At 47.9% G+C, this 16,770-nt stretch overlaps 2 protein-coding genes across 6 annotated transcripts in view; one reads left to right on the forward strand and one right to left on the reverse strand.

The window, feature by feature from the left end:
- The window catches only part of LOC117150946, a 50,000-nt gene extending 35,912 nt beyond the window's left edge, over positions 1-14,088 (forward strand). For 4 of the 5 annotated variants that reach the window (XM_033318114.1, XM_033318115.1, XM_033318119.1 and 1 more), the window contains exons 3-10: positions 6,328-6,537; positions 6,686-7,636; positions 8,054-8,395; positions 8,682-9,367; positions 9,949-10,087; positions 10,530-10,654; positions 10,852-11,241; positions 12,133-14,088. In XM_033318114.1, coding sequence (XP_033174005.1) covers positions 6,346-6,537; positions 6,686-7,636; positions 8,054-8,395; positions 8,682-9,367; positions 9,949-10,087; positions 10,530-10,654; positions 10,852-11,241; positions 12,133-12,262 — 2,955 coding nt within the window. In that variant the 5' untranslated portion in view covers positions 6,328-6,345 and the 3' untranslated portion in view covers positions 12,263-14,088. The remainder of the gene's footprint in view (positions 1-6,327; positions 6,538-6,685; positions 7,637-8,053; positions 8,396-8,681; positions 9,368-9,948; positions 10,088-10,529; positions 10,655-10,851; positions 11,242-12,132) is intronic. The other variant, XM_033318118.1, reaches the window with a different exon arrangement.
- LOC117150947 (rab3 GTPase-activating protein catalytic subunit) lies at positions 571-16,748 on the reverse strand. The gene is made up of 5 exons (XM_033318120.1): positions 15,432-16,748; positions 15,167-15,339; positions 1,632-2,161; positions 1,338-1,567; positions 571-1,283 (listed from the first exon to the last, which is right to left on the reverse strand). The coding sequence occupies exons 1-5, from the start codon at positions 16,746-16,748 to the stop codon at positions 783-785; spliced, it is 2,751 nt and encodes a 916-aa protein (XP_033174011.1). The 3' UTR covers positions 571-782.
- Between the last annotated feature and the right edge of the window lie 22 nt (positions 16,749-16,770).

Genomic DNA, 16,770 nt, shown 5'->3' on the forward strand with positions numbered 1-16,770 from the left:
GCAGTGGCAATGGGGGGTAGTGGGTGGGCAGTGGAATAGTGGTGCTGGAAACATTGTTGCCAGCTTTATGAGGCAACAACAGGCACAACAACCGACATGTACACAAAACAATTATTGCCCGTAGGTAATTTAGTGGAGAAAACATTACCAGCAAACCCGAGGAGCAAACGAGCCCGGTAGAGAAATGTTTCATGTCTGCCAGGTCCCTCGACGCCACCTCTTTCTCCAGCGATTTCTGGGCCCTCCTCCTATTTCTTCTTGGCTGAAGTGTGCGCTTAAAATAATTCCAGTTAAACATGGCCCACAATTTGCTTATGGCCCCGACCGGCATTTCCTCGCATTTCGGGGATTGCCTGGCCAAAGTTTGCTGGTCTAGGAAAAGTAGCAGAAGAGCTTTCCTCGCTTTCCTGGCCTGTCATTCAAGCGGAGTTTCCATGCGGATTTCTTTTGGCCCCAAGACTTGCGGCTGCAGAAGTGATTATGTGATTATATGAGGCCAAGATCTCAGAGGGCAATTCCCTGAAAAGATGGAGCTAAGAGATTGGTAGGAAATGTTGTTCCACAATGTGCTTGATTTTCTGTACGTTTATTTCTTTACATAGCACCAATAACACCAGTTTGAGTAGCACGATTATTACTATAATATAATATTTTGTGTGGAGTTACAAGATGAAAATGCATGCCCATTCCATCTATTCTGCTTTTTTTAATTGTGAGAAGATCTCTTTTGGATGTCTAATTTGATTAGATTTATATAACTTAACTACTTTATATGTTTTGACTTAGACAAACGCCGTACTTTCTGTAAACGCTCCACAAAGTCTCAGTTTCTCCCCGGTTACTATGGCCCTCATGAACTGTGGGCCCAAATATAGACCCTTCTCTGTGGTCTTGGTGTCCCCATCCAATCGAATGATGTAATCCTTGCTTATCAGCCGCTCCGCCATGTCCTCCTCCAGTTTGGGTATGAGTATGTCATACAAAGTGCCATCGCCAGCTGCAGTCAGTCTTCGATTTACAATCGTGCAACAGTTGTCATTGCGAAGGATCTCCTCGAACTGAAGTTTCACTTGCTGAAGGGAGCTTCTTTTCGGATATCCCGATAGTTGTTCGAAGCACTTGAACTGGTAGAACCGACGCTCCAACTCGGCCAGGTCATCCAATAGGGGTTTTACTGACGGAAGTTCATCCGAGTGGGATCGTGAGAGACGACAGAGATCGCTGAGAAGTTTCTCGATCTGGGAGCTGAACAAATCTTCCAGTTTGGCATTGCTAAGAATGTCCTGCAAATATGTGCTTATTAACAAATAATCTTTAAAAAGTTCCAAGTTACTTACAGCTAGTTTTAGTATTGCTGAATGGAGTAGGGGAATTATGGTGAGATTGTAGATCTCATGCATTTTTCGGGTCTCCAAATAGTGAAGAACTTTCAAAGCTTCGTTGGTGTCGTCGAATAGCCTTTTCTGCCTGCTAACTGGAACGGCTTGAGCCTGTTCCCAGACTTTCTGCCAGGTGTTGCCCTCAGTGGTCATCCGAATACTAAGTTGATGCTTCACCTGGCCCAGTTCTTTAATAAAATAAGGTATAGATATGGGTGAATGATTTATTCTTATCAAATGTAAATCACGTACCATCAGTGACCTCCTCCCAGTCTTTGGGGCTGTACCAGCGTATAAAGTCCTCCATGATGCCCCTGGGATTGGCGGCCTTGAAGGCTTCCATATCGGACAGCAATGAAGTACACATCATTTGGGTGGTTAGGCCCGAACCGGGTCCCAGCTTAAGCATAACTTCGGCGTCGTCCTGCAGCTGATCCTCGGTCTTTGGGACGGGCTCCTGGGTATCTGGGATATACAGATATTCATCGGGCTCATCCAGCAATTGCTCGTTGTTCAAACGCCTGAGGCGACCCTCGGGTTTCAGACTAAGAACTGCTTTTGTGGGTGAGCCCGCACCGGCAGTCAGATCATCGCAGTCAAAGAACTCGCCCTCGTCGTCGTCCTCATCCTCTTCCTCCTCGGAACTGGCTTTTCCCACCATTCCCTCGGATTTTCTTTTGCTATTCGCCTCCCGTTGCACGCGACGCTCCACGCAAACGTTGAGCATCTGTAGTTTCTGGTGGAGGAGGCAGGTGCGCGTGTCGGGAAAGCCAGCGGAAATTCTGGGGGAAATCCAGTGAATTCGAAGGTGTTAGCATGTTGAGAACAACAACGGAGGTGTTGATACATTCACTTAATTAATTAGGTTTATGCCGTTTGGTTTCGTTTATGTGCCTTATTGGATTCTTTCCTTCATAGATATTTAACTTTAACAGAAAATTCTTCTTCTGTGATTGCTTTAGTGCGGAATAAAGTGGTGTGTAGCGTTCATAATCTTAACTTCGCTTCTTCCTCGAATCACAGTGTTCAAGTTTAAGATTTCATCTGAGTCTTAATTTATGCTCCAACCTTTTTATGGCTGGGCCAAATCTTCCACCGCCTTGTGGGCATATCAGTCACATTCTTGGGGCCAATCTCAGTCGCCGTGACAATAAACCCGACAAAGGCGGCCAAAAGCGAGCTCTCTGGGCCAAGTCGCCACGCATACATCAGGGCAAACTATGGGAGGGTCCCACGTACAGACACATACGAGTATCTATCCCCTCCTGGTAAACCAATTGATATTCACGCTCATCATGGCTGTCAACGCGTGCGTGGCCCTCTGGTCTTGCATAGCCAATGAGCCCGAGAAGTGGAGGTGACTCAGTCCGCAGAGTTCGGTGAACTCTTGGAGCAGAGTAGGTTTGGGCTCGGCAACATGGGTCCCCTTAATGTAGGGGGAAGTGAGTTATTTGGACCAGGACAGTGGCTGCCTGTTGGGCAACCGAAAAAGGGGAGCCCTGCAGCTCATGCAGCTCCTGCACTTGGCATTTGCATAAAAGTTGCCTTATTAGTGGCTGCGTGGACAGCTGCAGCGCAGGAGCAGCTGCTTAAAAGGTTTTTAAAGTGGCTAAAATTGCACTCAACTTGGCAGTGGGCGACCGAGCAAGCTAGCTGACAAATGGCTCTTGGCTTTTATTGACCCAATGTTGGCCACTTGACAATGCCCCGCTCTCTAGGCATTTGGCCACCTCCTCGACACGCTTATTTTGGCTGCAGTGAAATAGGAACATCAAGTGTGCTCCAAGTCATTAATTCTATGTCTATTTCTGCCTGGTTCCCCACCATCATCATCGTCCTGGGGGCTGCCCCAATAAACTAGCCCGAGTTACGTTTATTTTTGTGTGGCCAACAGAACAATTCAGTCGGCTTCAATGGCCAAAAGGATAAGCTGCGGTTAAATGGCAATTGTTTTTTGGCCTCAGAGCCAAAATGGAATACTAAAGCCGGAATATTTAAAAGGGGATTTTGTCAGGGGATTTTCGAGGAATTTATGGGACAATTCAAGCGCTCAGAAGTGCGACAACTTAACTGTATCAATTATTTAATAATTTAAAGTGATTTATTATCCTAAACAAATTAGTTGAACTCAAAGCTGCGAGACCTTTTCAAGGGATTGCAACCCTTTCGACGCCGCGGCGAAAGTTAATTCTCTCCTGCAAATGCAAAATTAATATGCCCCGAAACGGCTTCAAACTTCATCGGTTCAAGCTCAAAAAGCAACCCAGTTCATGGGGCTGCTCTCGACTTAATTCCTGTGGCCAAGCTGACCCAAAAAATTATCGGCCCACGCACTCACACCTGGCCAGCACACCAATCCGACCCGAAAACCAGCCGGTGCTATATATAATCCCATCTATATATAAACTTTTCAATTGACAACTTTTTCTGGCGAGAGCACGGAACACAAAAAACAAACTCACTTTTTCCAACCTCAGAAATTCTAATCCACTTAAATGCTTAACAGCATTATGTGACCTTAAGCCCACAGCCGCCCCCGAGCCACGCCCACAAGAAGAATGCCCGGCTTTTGGTGAATAAAACTTCAATTAAAACATTTTTGCGCCTAGAGCTGTGCGATGGGACCAGAAGATTGCCCAACTTGGCCCGAAAGGCAGGTGAATGAAAAAATCTAGCCAAACAGAAACAGAGAGGAAAAAATTAACCGCTCGACCATTGTCTAAAAATGCAAATTTGCCAACCGGCGACCGCCGAAAAATAAAAAAGAGTGAATAATTATGCGGTCACAACAAAAGAAACAGCCACCGAGTGAGAGGAATAGGAAAATCATTTGCACCTCTCAAGTTTTTCGGTTGAGCGGACAAAAAGGTGCAATTTCTGAAATACCCTGGACTGGCCCGAGTTAAATCGAAAATATATATTTAAACTATAAATATAATAATGATATTCAAAGGTTGGAGGAAGTTTTCAATACAAGTTTTAAGTTGAAGTTCTTGTCTTCTGATTAGAAGATTTAATCCGCATTTAAATAGCCCATCCTTTCAATTGTTAAATGTAATTTAAGTTGTCTTTTTTGAGTTGGACTGCAACTGTGCTCCATTCGATTTTCATTTATCCAGTCGCACTGCAGTGCCTCCTTTGTTTTCCCGCTGCAATTTTCGCACTTTCCGCGCATTAAAAAATTTAGTGATGCAATTAATACGCAGAAGAAAACAACAAAAGGCGACGCGTCTCTCGAATGAAAGAAAGGGAATAAAATGGTGCAAGAATTTTTTAATTAAATTTGCGGCCAGACAGCTGAGTGAGAAATGAGAAATGGGAAAGAGCCGGACGAGTGGGGCTAGTGCACAGTGGAGCTTGAAATATATTTCAGCCCGCTTCTTTTTTGCGGATTTAGCCACGTAATGCAATTTATAAGTTGAATTAAGGAAGAGACAGAGCCCAGCAAAAACCCCCAATTGCCATGAAAAATGAAGTCAGACGCAGCGGACAATTGAAACATCAACCTCAAGAGCGGGGATGTATCTCATGGATTTCGGATTTGGGGGCTCGGGTTTCGGATTCAGGGAGGCGTGACACAGCTGCCGAGATGGAGGAAAAACTATCAATCAAAAGACAAAATGTTGATTATTATTTGGAATGCAGCGGAGCGTGCAGTTTAATTATTACTCTGCGGTTTATCCGCCAGTTGCAGAGGAGCGAAAAGTGGACGGGGTACTTTAATTTGCAATCGAGTAACATATCCATAAACTTCGGCTTTGATTTGAAATTATACGGGAAATCTCTACTGTAAATCTATTTGATTTGATTGATTAGGGCACGAAAACGATGCACAATTTTTCTGCGTTTCATGATTTCCTCTAATTTGATTAATATATTTTGCATTTTTAAACTCACTCAATCAACATTGATTTGGCCATGGAAGAATGGCAGGCAGTCCATTCACCTGTGCCTTTCCATCTGAAATTTCTGCTTGAAATCACATAATATAACAATGACCTGCGGAATAAAAACTGTCTCAGACAATAACAAGCGAAAGAGGAGAAAACTGTGTGTCATCATAACTCATGATTATGCAAAAAGGTCAACAGCTTCTCTGCTGACCCTTAACTCATCGTCCATTGTTTACTTTTGAGGGGTTCAAAAGGGGTTAAAGGCGAAAAATGCTTGGGCGGTGAAAAGGGGGGCAGCATCACGTGCTTGACTTTTTTATGATGCGGCCAAATTAAATTAAATGGCCAACAAAAAGCTGCGCCGCGCAACACTTTTTTATTTGGAGCGTTTGGCGGCGGTTCCCTTTTTGAAAAGGAGTCCCCAAAGGGATGCAAAGGATTTACTTTCGCTACGTCTTGCTTACCCTGTTTTTTATGCCTATTTTATGGCCAAAAGCGGAGCGGGAAAGGCCAACTGAAGCACCTCGTTTGACAGGCGCAGTCAGGCAGACGGGCAAATTAATCAAAACTAAACTGCCCCAAGGATCAGATCACTGGAATGGGCTGCCATGGGATGGCATGGGATGGGGCTCCTCTTTCACGCACTGTTTGCTGTCTAACGAGCATGAAAATGAAATTGAAAGTAGCCTGCCAAAACTGATTGATTAAGCCTGCCCACTTGCACTTCCCATGCAGTGAGAAAAACATCACAAGTCATTTGTGTGCTGGTAAAATAATGTATGTGCTTTCAATATAAATGGTTTGAACATTTATTGAGATTGCATTGCATTTCTTTCTGTGTACACTTCTACTCGTAGACACTTACCCCAATGCCAATCCTTGACCAACTGACCAGTGAAAGACACTAGAAAAGAGGGGGCGATTTGCCTGCCAGGCGACAGTATTAATTGGGTAATTTATTGCCGGACTGGCCCAGACAACCTTCACTTTTTCACTGAGCCCCAGCAGGATTCAGTATCTCTAACTGAGCGCCGTCTTCTCCCATTTACTTGCAGCTCTATGCCGGCACCAAGATGAGACCAGGCCGAACGACAACAGCTTTACCAACGGCGACCACGCCCCTGCTCCTGCTACTCCCACTCATCCTGGGCAGGCTCCACGTGGCCCACGCCCAGTGTCCTTGGCAGCGGGATGTGCCCGACCTGCAGACGAGCTGCATCTGCGCCTACAACCTGGGCAGGGAGCTATCCGTGCAATGCGATCAGGTGAGAGTTGATTCCTCATTCTATACGAATATGCAAACCTAATCTGGTGTGGTATCCAAGTAGATCTTTAAGTCCGGTTAATTTCCCTCTTTTGGACCAACAATACTTAAGTGGTTGGTTGTACAACCTTTTATTCCCTCTTATCCAGGTGGACTTTTCGCAACTCCTGGATGCGATGAACACCCACGCTCGCCTGAAGCCCGTGGATTTGCTGTACGTGAACAACTCCACGATTTCCGAGCTGCCCGACGCCGTTTTCAGCAATTTGAGCCTGCACAATGTGCAGCTCTCGAGCTGCGGCATCCAGAGAATTGCGACGGGTGCCTTCAAGGGCCAGGAGTCGGTGCTGCGGAATCTCAATCTGCAGGATAATCTGCTGGCCGACGTGCCGGTGGAGGCACTCAAGGTCCTGGGCAAGCTGAACCTGCTGGATTTGTCAAAAAATCAGCTCAGTCACATTCCCGACGACGCCTTTGTGGGTCTGACAAAGCTCTCCACCCTCAAACTGAACGATAACAATGTCACCCTGGCCAGCAATGCATTTAGGGGGCTGGAGCAGAGCCTAAAGAACCTGAATCTGAAGGGTACGAAGCAGCGGAAGGTGCCGGAAAGTATTAGGGGTCTGAAGAGCCTGGCCTTCCTCGATCTCTCCCAGAATGGCATCAAAGAACTGCCGGGAGCAGGCGGAATCCGGGTCTTTGACGGTCTGGACGCACTGACTGCCCTGAATCTGGAAAGGAATCTCATCCAGAGCATCGGCGAAACGGCATTTGCCGGTGTGCGAAAAACACTGAGTTCGCTGAGTTTGCTCAACAACCTGCTGGCCGAATTTCCCATCGGAGCCGTGCACTCGCTGAAGGAGCTGCGTGTCCTGGACATTGGATTCAATCTGCTGACCAGCCTGCCGGAGGCCGCCTTCCGGGGCAATCCGGGCATCACCCTGCTGGCCCTGGACGGAAATCCACTGAGCAGCGTGCCCGAAGGCGCCTTCGCCCACCTGAATGCCACACTCCGCGGACTCTCCCTCGGAGGCAGGTTCCTCCACTGCGACTGCAAGCTGCGATGGGTGGCCGAGTGGATTCGCAATGGCGACTTGCAGGTGAGTGAAACCTTTTAAAATCGAATGCAATCGGAAATTGTAACTAGATGCCAGACAAATCCTTTCAAATTAACTCCGGCCAATCTTCAATTTGCTGAAATATCAAACTCTTGAAAGCTACCAACTTCTGAACAAGTATTTAATGGAATATTTTACCGGGCCTCCTTACATAATTCAATGATTTAAACTTGTTTCAATTTGATACAGAAATTCCTTTAATAAATATCAACGACCAATTCCAGTTCCATCCCTAGTTCCCACAGTTCCTTTTTTTTTTTTTGGTTTCCTCGATAAAACTTGTTGTCAAATGGACCATTTCCGATTGGATCTTTTTGCAAACTTGCCAACGTTCGTTTCATTAACTGTGTTTTGGTCTGGTTTGCTTTGCACACCCAACACCACCCCGCATGGCCTTAGGTTACATCGCGCGAACGGAATCCCCAGTTCTGTGGCACCCCACCTCGCTTCCGGGACCGAGGCTTCTACTCCATTCAGCCGGAGGAGCTGAGCTGCCCGGACATTGCCGATGCGGCCCTCCGTGGTCCCGTCGGCCTGGCCGATAACCTGAAGCCCACCCTGCCCTCGTCGCCCGACTCCGTGGAATATGAAACGGGCACGGGCACGGGAACGGGTACAGTGGGCACTGGCACCGCTGCCTCTGCTCCGGTGACCAGCAGTGTGAGCAGCTCCACCTCGACGACAACACCCACAACAACCACAACGACAACCACAGCGGAGCCAACAACCAGGAGGAGCACGGTGAGTGGGCAGGTGATAAAACCGGGCGGCATCGTTAAGTTAACAATTGCGGGGAAATAAAATGCAAATAAAAGAAAGGGGGAGTATATCATGGTGGCATAAAGTGTCCGTACATTTGCGGTTCCTCGGCGACACTTTGTCAAATAAATCAAGAGACATTATTCGCACTGGGTTGATGGGTCATTCTTAAAGGACTCTTAAAATAAACATACATATTTGATTGAGCTTTGAACTTTTGAATTCTCACATATGATACCTATACATTTTCCCATACTAACTCCAACAGACTCGTCCTCCGACCAAGTCAACTACAGCGATATCGGCCACCACAGCCTCGCCAGCTTCCAATCCCCCGGTGAATGGAACGGGCACTGTTCAGGCCACCTCCATCACGACGAGCAGCAGCTCCTCCTCCTCATCCTCAACGTCCACGGGTCACGGCAACGGCAAGCAGGCGCCGGGATGGCGCCAAGGAGTGACCAATGGCAATGGCAATAGTGGAGTAGGAGGAGCAGGAGGTCTGCACAAGCCGCAGAGGCCACCACTTGTCCTGGGCTATCCACCACAGAGGGGCACTCGCATCGACGATGCCAACGAAGTGCAGGTGAAGCACGCCTTCCGCCAGGATAGCTCCGTGATCATCCAGTGGGACTCGGACACGGCGAATATCCTGGGATTCCGCGTGGTCTACCGCCTGTTTGGCGAGAAGGCCTTCAAGCAGGGACCTCCGCTGGAGTCCAGCGAACGCGAGTTCAAGATCAAGAATGTCCCCGCCCAGGAGTGCATCATCGTGTGCGTCATCTCGCTTGAGGAGCTCCACGTGACCCCGGAAACGGTTCCCTACCAGCAGTGCCGCGAAGTGAGGACTGTCGCCTCGCAGGCCTCCAACATGGACAAGATAACGATTGCGGCCAGTGCGGCCATTTGTGGCACCATCATTGTGGCCGTGATAGTCTTCATCGCTGCCAGCAGGTGGGTTTCCTCTGTACTTTGAATACTCCTTCTCCCATTGCTTCCCTGCCAACCAAAGAGTTATTACCCAACAACTGAGCCACGGACAAAGCCAATTGCTGTGCAAAGTGGCTGGCTGATTTATCGCAGGTCCTTAAGTCGTTGCCACTTTCCTATACAGTATACAGTGTATTCTTGCCCCATCGCCCTGCGTGGAATTTGTTACGCTCTACATAGTATCTTTGCACTTCATCATCTTTCGGTGCAACCCATTGTACTCTGCCAAAGGTTATTGTAATTGGCTTAGGAAGGTTGTTGAGATTATCATTGGCTTAACTTGCAAGAAAAACAAGGCTTATGTCAAACACGCATATGCCCTCATAAATTTGGAGGAACTATGATGGTTTCTTTTGTTTCATATATGTTATCTACACTTTAGTTATGTGAAATGTAGTTTAATATGCCAAATCGCCGTTTAAAACTGTTAAACGCTTCTCAACCAATTCTGCCGAGATAAATGATGCGATTACTTGTTTGGCAGGGTATTTAGGACCCCCACTTCTTGCCGAGACTCATCCTTGCTCCGTTTGTTTCTTTTTCAGACGCTCCCGCAAACTGCAGAGCAGCCAGCAGAAGAGTCCGCTGCCAATTGGAGGTCTGCCCGTTAATTGCTGCGGTCCGACCGGTTCACCGGGACCACTTGGCTCCATTGCAACGCTATCGGCATTTAACAATCACAAGGTGAGTAGAAACCCCAACATCCGCCCTCTGGGCCTCCACTTGGCTTAGCTCGAGGAGGAGCTTGCCAAGGAATTTTTTGCCACTTCTGGCTCCCGGCTGGCTGGCCAACTAAATAGCTGGGTGACTGGCTGACTTTCTGTCCGGATTGTCGGATAGCTGGCTATCATGGATGGGGAACTTAGTCCATGACTACGGGAAATTGGCAGCGACGCGATTTGATGACTGTTGATTGTGTTTATGGGGGGCAGCACATTAAGTGGAGCGCGGCTCAGATAAATAATGCGAGCGAAAAAGTATTTCAGATTGGCAATCTTTCGTTTTCGTTTTTTGGCAAGGCTGCCTTCAAAATAATTAAGTATGAGAAGGTGGGAAAATCGCTAGATGAGTGGGGAAATGGAAAGTTCTAAAGACTTAAGTCTAAGCTTCGAAATTTGCTTTTCAGGAATGGGACCAAGTGTCGGCGTACAGTGGTCGCTCGATACCGCGGCCGCGCATTTATCCCGTAGAGCAGCCGGATGACATGAGGAGCCACTTCTCCGGAATGCCCGGCAAGGTGGGCAAGTCAAGGTGAGTCGACTTTTCAACCTTCTGCAATCCGCGGCGAACCAAACATTTGCTTGCCCTGCATTCCGAGCCTGCTGCATTATTTACACTTATTATTTATTTCGTTCGTTCGATTCGATTGTTTCATTGTTTGATTATGCATTACACACATGCCCACGCCCACAAACCACAACCACACACCCACTCACACGCAACTACAGTAGATCCCTGGCGGACGGACAGTCGCAGCACAGCTTCTCGAACAACTCGCACCGCGGCTACCTGGGCAGCGCCTTCCCCTCGAACCTGGTGAACTCCCGGCCGGAGCTGCGCCAATCCCGCCAGTCCCTGGCCGCCGCCTCGGAGCGCATGTCCCGTGCCTCCTATGCGGGATCCATTCACGGCGGCAACGGAGGAGGCGGTGGCCTGGGCGGAAACGGAGGCGGCGGAGGCAACGGGCTGCCCGTGAGCAGCCTGATGGCAATGAGCGGAATGGTGGGCGGCGGCGGACCGGCCAGCATCGCCTCCAGCGCCCGGAGATCGCGCCCGCGATCCAGATCCCGCGAGCAGCTGAACACAACCCACATACATAACCATCGACCGGGAAGTCGGTAAGTAGAGCACACACAGCTTCCAAAGAGTCGAGATAAACAAACTAATTAAATGGAGCTCACACCCACTAAGAGATCGTCGTAAAACGCTAATCACGGATTACAAATCACACACTTTCAATTCTTCCTTTTATGTTTCTGGTTTGCGACTTTTGCGTTGAAAGTTTCTTAATTCAATGGCTTTCGTTGGTGGTCATTTTAATTAGCTTTTTTATGATTGGGGTGGAACCGTCTCCTAAAATTTCAATGCCAAATTTAATCGCGAGTTTCACAGAAGTCGTGAGAAAAATAGCCAGATATTGATTAATGAGCCAGTTGTTTATCAAACACCTTTGATTCGTGTGCGCTGCTTCACATTTCACCTTGAACTTAGAGGATGACTACATCTAGATACTTTTTGATTGATGAATTCTTGTTGAATTCTTAGTTTTGCCTACTAATAAATTGTTCAATCTGTGTACAAAATACCCTATGTACTGTCTTATTTCACATTGATTAACTTGGCTAACTTGTCCAAGCCCGAACTGAAACACTTTCGAACTGCTTCCTCGCTTTACTTTCAGCCTTGATTGGCAACTATCCATCGCCGCAATCAAATCGAATCAAACTTTCATTGATGTGTACAAAAATTCTGTAACTACAGTGTGTACATGCATTCCTTTCACCACTAACTACTAACCCAAAGGCCCCCTTCCCCCCAGACCCACTGTATAAATTTCCACTGATTCCATTAATTTTAATTGCGTTTCGCTTCGATTCGAGCATTTTTACTGTTTTGCCGCACAAACGCATTGGGCAATGCGTCAGTGTTGCACGAGTGAATCTCTGATATAATCGATACCAACTACCAACCAACCGTCTGGTTGGCTGGCTCTTTGGATTGCTTTGCAGATACTCGCAGGCGGGATCGACGCACACGCTGAACAACTACTGCGATACATCGGACAACTGGACGGATCACGACATGGACATCTATATGGCCCGCAATCCGACGACGCGCAACGGTTTAGTGCCATTATGAGGGCGACTCACGTTGTCCTGATATTTCAATGTTGTATTAAACTGGGACGGCATCTTCTGACAATATCTGACGCCGACCATTGAGGGGCACGAGGGCAGGGGGCGTGGTCGGCGTCAGCAACAGCAGCAGCAGCAGCAACAACATCAGCAGCATCAATTGCAACAGTTGAGGAACGAGCGACATCAACAACGACACAGAAACAATCAGCAATGGGAGCAGCCATATCAGCCAGCACAGCAGCAACATCAACGATTACAATACTATATGCCGCAGACGGAGCGCTGCACCTCGCCCCCCGACGTGGTGCCCCGAGCAGCCAATTTCCATAATAGCAACACCATCAGTACTGGCCGCAATGACAACAGCAACAGCCACGGCAGCAGCAGCCGCAGCAGCAACACAACCAGCAGCAGCAAGATCGCCCAGCAGCAGCAGGCGCCGCTGGCTGCGATGACAGCAGCGCTGGGAGATGCAACTGCAGCAGCAACAGCAGCAGCAGCAGCCGCATCAGCCAGTGGCATCGTTGTCGAGAACTATTTTAACGAATATGAACGTCAGGAAATCATCTATCATCATCCCACAAGCAGGAGGAGCTGCAGCAGCAGCAGCAGTGCGGCTGCAACACGCCACGTTCCCCGCAGCAACGCCTTCCGTTTACAGCTACCCGCAATGGCAACGGCCACGACTAACAATATTTTATATAATATCAGTAATAAGCATGGTGCAACCGGCCACAACGGCAGCATCGGCAATTATAAGGCGCATACGTTTAGTGATAGCTGTAATTGTACATGTAATTGTAGTCTAAGCGAGGAGGAGGAGATAAGCCAGGAGACAGCCGCAGTGACAGCAGCAGCTGGGGAGGATGGGGAGCAGGCGGGCTCATCCTTGGCCAGCACCTCAGTGTCGAGCATAGAGCAAGTGCAGCAGGGGCAGGAAGTGTCCTTGTCTCTGAACTTGACATTGGCTGACGCTGCTGCGGGGGCAGATGCTGATGCGGATGCGGCAGACGCATCTGCAGACAGGGCCGAGCTGTGAGTGCAGCTCCTTGATGCCGCTGTTGTCACGGGGCCTCTTGGAATTCTAAGATCTGCATAATGCATTATAAGGACATGGCAGACGTGGAGGTGTAGTACAGAGGATAGATATTTTTATACGCTGTTTAGAGTGCAATAACACAACTTTCCCCAGTTCTTTCCGCAGCAATCGAGGAACTACATCGTAAGTCAATATGGTACTAAACCCCACTTAATAGCTATTAAACTAACTAATGACTAGCGCGTAAGTAGGCAGGGTCGTTGGGCGCTGGGATAGACAGGCATAGAAGTCGCTGAGAGAGCACAAAAGCAATATGTACATAGTCTAGAATGAGCAACAGCCAGTCCTATAAGGTGTAGTTAAGCCGAACGTAATTCAAAGTTTAAAGGTTTTCAAGGTAGTTAAGAGCCAAATAACCAATTGCAGTAGGTCGAATTAACTTTTCACACACTTTCAAGCATTCCAACAACACTCTCTAGTCTAGAACTCTTATCACTTATCATTTCGCCCAATTCATTTACTTTCACACTATGTTCGTCTGTCCCAGCCCCGAGCTGATCACCCATTCCAGTAGTTTTGAAGCAACCAAACCATTTACTGCCTTTAGTTTAACTCACATTGAAGTCAGTTTAGATTCAGCTTCAGTTTCAGTTCGAAATCGATTTTAAGTCTCGTCTTGTTTTTATTTCGTTTGTAAAGAAGCTTCAATCGAATATTTGCGTGCTAAGTTCTGTCTTATGTTTATGCTTTCTACTTTCAGTAAGATTTTAATAAAATAATATATTACACTTCTTTGGTTTTATTCACACTTTTTGGTTTGTATTGCTTGCTAGTCGAGCGCCTGTATATGGATGTATATAGAAGTTTGTAGGCTTAAGCGTTTGAAACGATTTGGGTTCATCATTATCATAGCCTTACCATTATCATAGTCGTTGGAGGGACGCGTCCGGACAAACAGTCCGGTCCAGTCCGGGCGAAACACAGTTGACAGTTAACAATATTTAGTGCCCGTGGGCGGGACTCCCGCTGGGAGCCACAACAAGTCCATGTCTGGCACTAGATACTTAGTGCAGTAAGCTAATATCTACTCTATACTCTACACACTAGCCCTAAGGACCAGTTGTAGGCGAGGCTTTGAGCATTAGACCAGTAAGCACAATTTAGGTGGAAAACGGGAGCAATTATTTAGAACAGAAGTAAGCAAATACTCCAATAAACCTAGGCAATAAATTCAGAGAAAAACAAACTAAATATGTTTCCGTTGAATGTTTCACTTTAAAGCAAGCCAATGAGAAGTAGAGGAACCAATATCCGCAATTAGCCTAAGAAACTTTAAATCAAACTTAGTGTTAGGAATTACAATTTAATTCAACTGCCTTAGCACACTGAGAAAAATGAAGGACGAAACGGGAGGAGAGCACGTGCTTAAATTTAGTTTAGCTGCACTGGAAGATAAATGGCAACCGAGCGATGAGCAATATTAACGATAATCGGTGACACCAAAACTGCCAGCCACAAAAATATATATGTACATCCTTCAACTAGGAGAACAGTGGAGCACTTCCCCCAAAAGGAGCTCCTCCCTAGAATAACACTGAAAACGAAGACACCAACCGATTTTGAGGAGATAACACCACCAATTCAACGCAGTTACAGTTATAGTACACGATCCCATATTAAATGTGCGTTATACTGTTAAATGTAAATCCAATTCAAGTGTTAACTTTGCGGCTTCACAGATTAGCAACTAAATTTACTAGACAATTTACGAAACGTTTCGTTTTTGGTCCTTAGTTCGTACGCATCAAGTTCCGAATAAAGCATATTTTTGTTACTATCTGTCGGCTGACATCGCGTTTTACTTACCCGGGCACTGTGAGGGAGTTATCCCACAGCAAACGGAGCTGGCGGGTGAAGGCCGCCCACACCTGGGCCATGCCCTCGACGCTGCCCAGGTGGGCGTGGCAGGTGGCCAGCAGGCAGCTGAGGCGACAGACCAACGAATCGGGAACGGCACTCTTAATCCGCATGGGGTCGAACTGAAAAATGGCGAAAATGAGGTAAGATGTATAGTTTCTCTACAAAATGATTATTGGATTGCTAGACTAGAATTTCTGGGAGCTACACTCACCTTATCCGTGAAGTTCTTTTTGGCGTAGGGGAACAACGCCATCTCGGGATGCATATCGGGGAACAGATACGCCAAGAGCTCGCTCAACTCGCTTTCGGTCATGGGACCAGGTAGTCGCTTGGTTAATCCCGCCTGCGCCGGCAACTCAAAGCTGCGTTCCCTACGCTTGGTCAGCTTGTGCTCCGTGATGCGATCCAAGGGATTAGACGCGGCCTCTGCTCCGCTGCTAGTGCCGGAGAAGTTTCTGCCCACAAAGGACTCCAGGGACCTGGTAACCTCTGCCACCGATTGGTAATCCCTCAGGCAGCAGGAGAGATAGGACGAGGCCTCAACCGAGAGATAAATTTTCCCCAGCGGAGCTTTGGAGGGCACAAAGTCGCTCCTCTGTTCGCTATCGAAGGCCACGTGCTCGGACAACTCTGGCCAGGTGTAGACCAGGTAGATTTCCGTGCGGGACTCGGGCTTATAGCCATGGGGGAGGGCACAGAACTGCTGTACTTCCAGATGCGAAACTTCTCCATCCACTACGATATCTTCGGAACTGAGGCCGTGGTCGAAGGGCACGTACATGGGCATGCGAATGCGCATGGTGTCCAGAGCGTAGGTGGTGCACACTGAGATCATGGCCGCCTGTGAGTAGGAAGTGGGTACCTTTTCCCTGAACAGGGTAAGCAGACCCATCAGAAACCGACATTCTGGAGGGGCTTTCTCCAGTCCAATCAGCCTGAAATTGGTCCTTAGAGCAGGCGCCAGGGCCACGCCCGTGTAGTAATTCCATTTGGGGTCGTAGATCTGGACGAAGATGGGCACCACGCTCTGAACTTCGGCAGAAACAACGGCGACGGCGCTCAGAAAGAAGTTGAACTCCGAGGTGGACTTCATGTAGTTAAGAGTGGGATTCACGGGGTGCAGGACAATGAACCTCCTTAGCCCGTAGATCCTGGCCAGAATGTGCAGCTCCTGTGAGCTTCTTATTGGAGGACCAAAGCTATTCCCAGTCGACATGAGATCATGGTGGCAACTGGTGCGTTGCAGGCAGGTGCTCTCCTTGGCCTCCGCTCTGGCGAGTTCCTCATCCTCCAAGATGGCCTGGTGATACTCCACTTCAATGCCATTCCTCAACATGTCCAGCCTTTCCCGCTCCACCTTCCAATTGCAGCTGAAGATTTCTTCGGATTTGAGATTTCTGGTCTCGGAATCCGCCGATACGTCCCATTTCTGGAGGATCTCGCCTAGCTGGGCATTGAACACCTCCCAGTCGGAATCCGCACTGAAGTTCTCCCGGTAAAACTCGTTATCGTCGATTTCTTCGGCCATTTTACAGGAATTTTAACGCGTA

This window comes from Drosophila mauritiana, chromosome 2L, assembly GCF_004382145.1.
Source record: "Drosophila mauritiana strain mau12 chromosome 2L, ASM438214v1, whole genome shotgun sequence".
Classification (NCBI taxonomy): domain Eukaryota; kingdom Metazoa; phylum Arthropoda; class Insecta; order Diptera; family Drosophilidae; genus Drosophila; species Drosophila mauritiana.

Excerpts from the sequence above, each read along its gene's own strand:
- LOC117150947 (XM_033318120.1), bottom strand. The coding sequence starts at position 16,748 with ATGGCCGAAGAAATCGACGATAACGAGTTTTACCGGGAGAACTTCAGT. Across the intron at positions 2,162-15,166 it reads AACTCCCTCACAGTGCCCGG|AATTTCCGCTGGCTTTCCCG; the intron begins GTAAGTAAAACG and ends GATTTCCCCCAG. Across the intron at positions 1,568-1,631 it reads CTGGGAGGAGGTCACTGATG|AACTGGGCCAGGTGAAGCAT; the intron begins GTACGTGATTTA and ends ATTTTATTAAAG.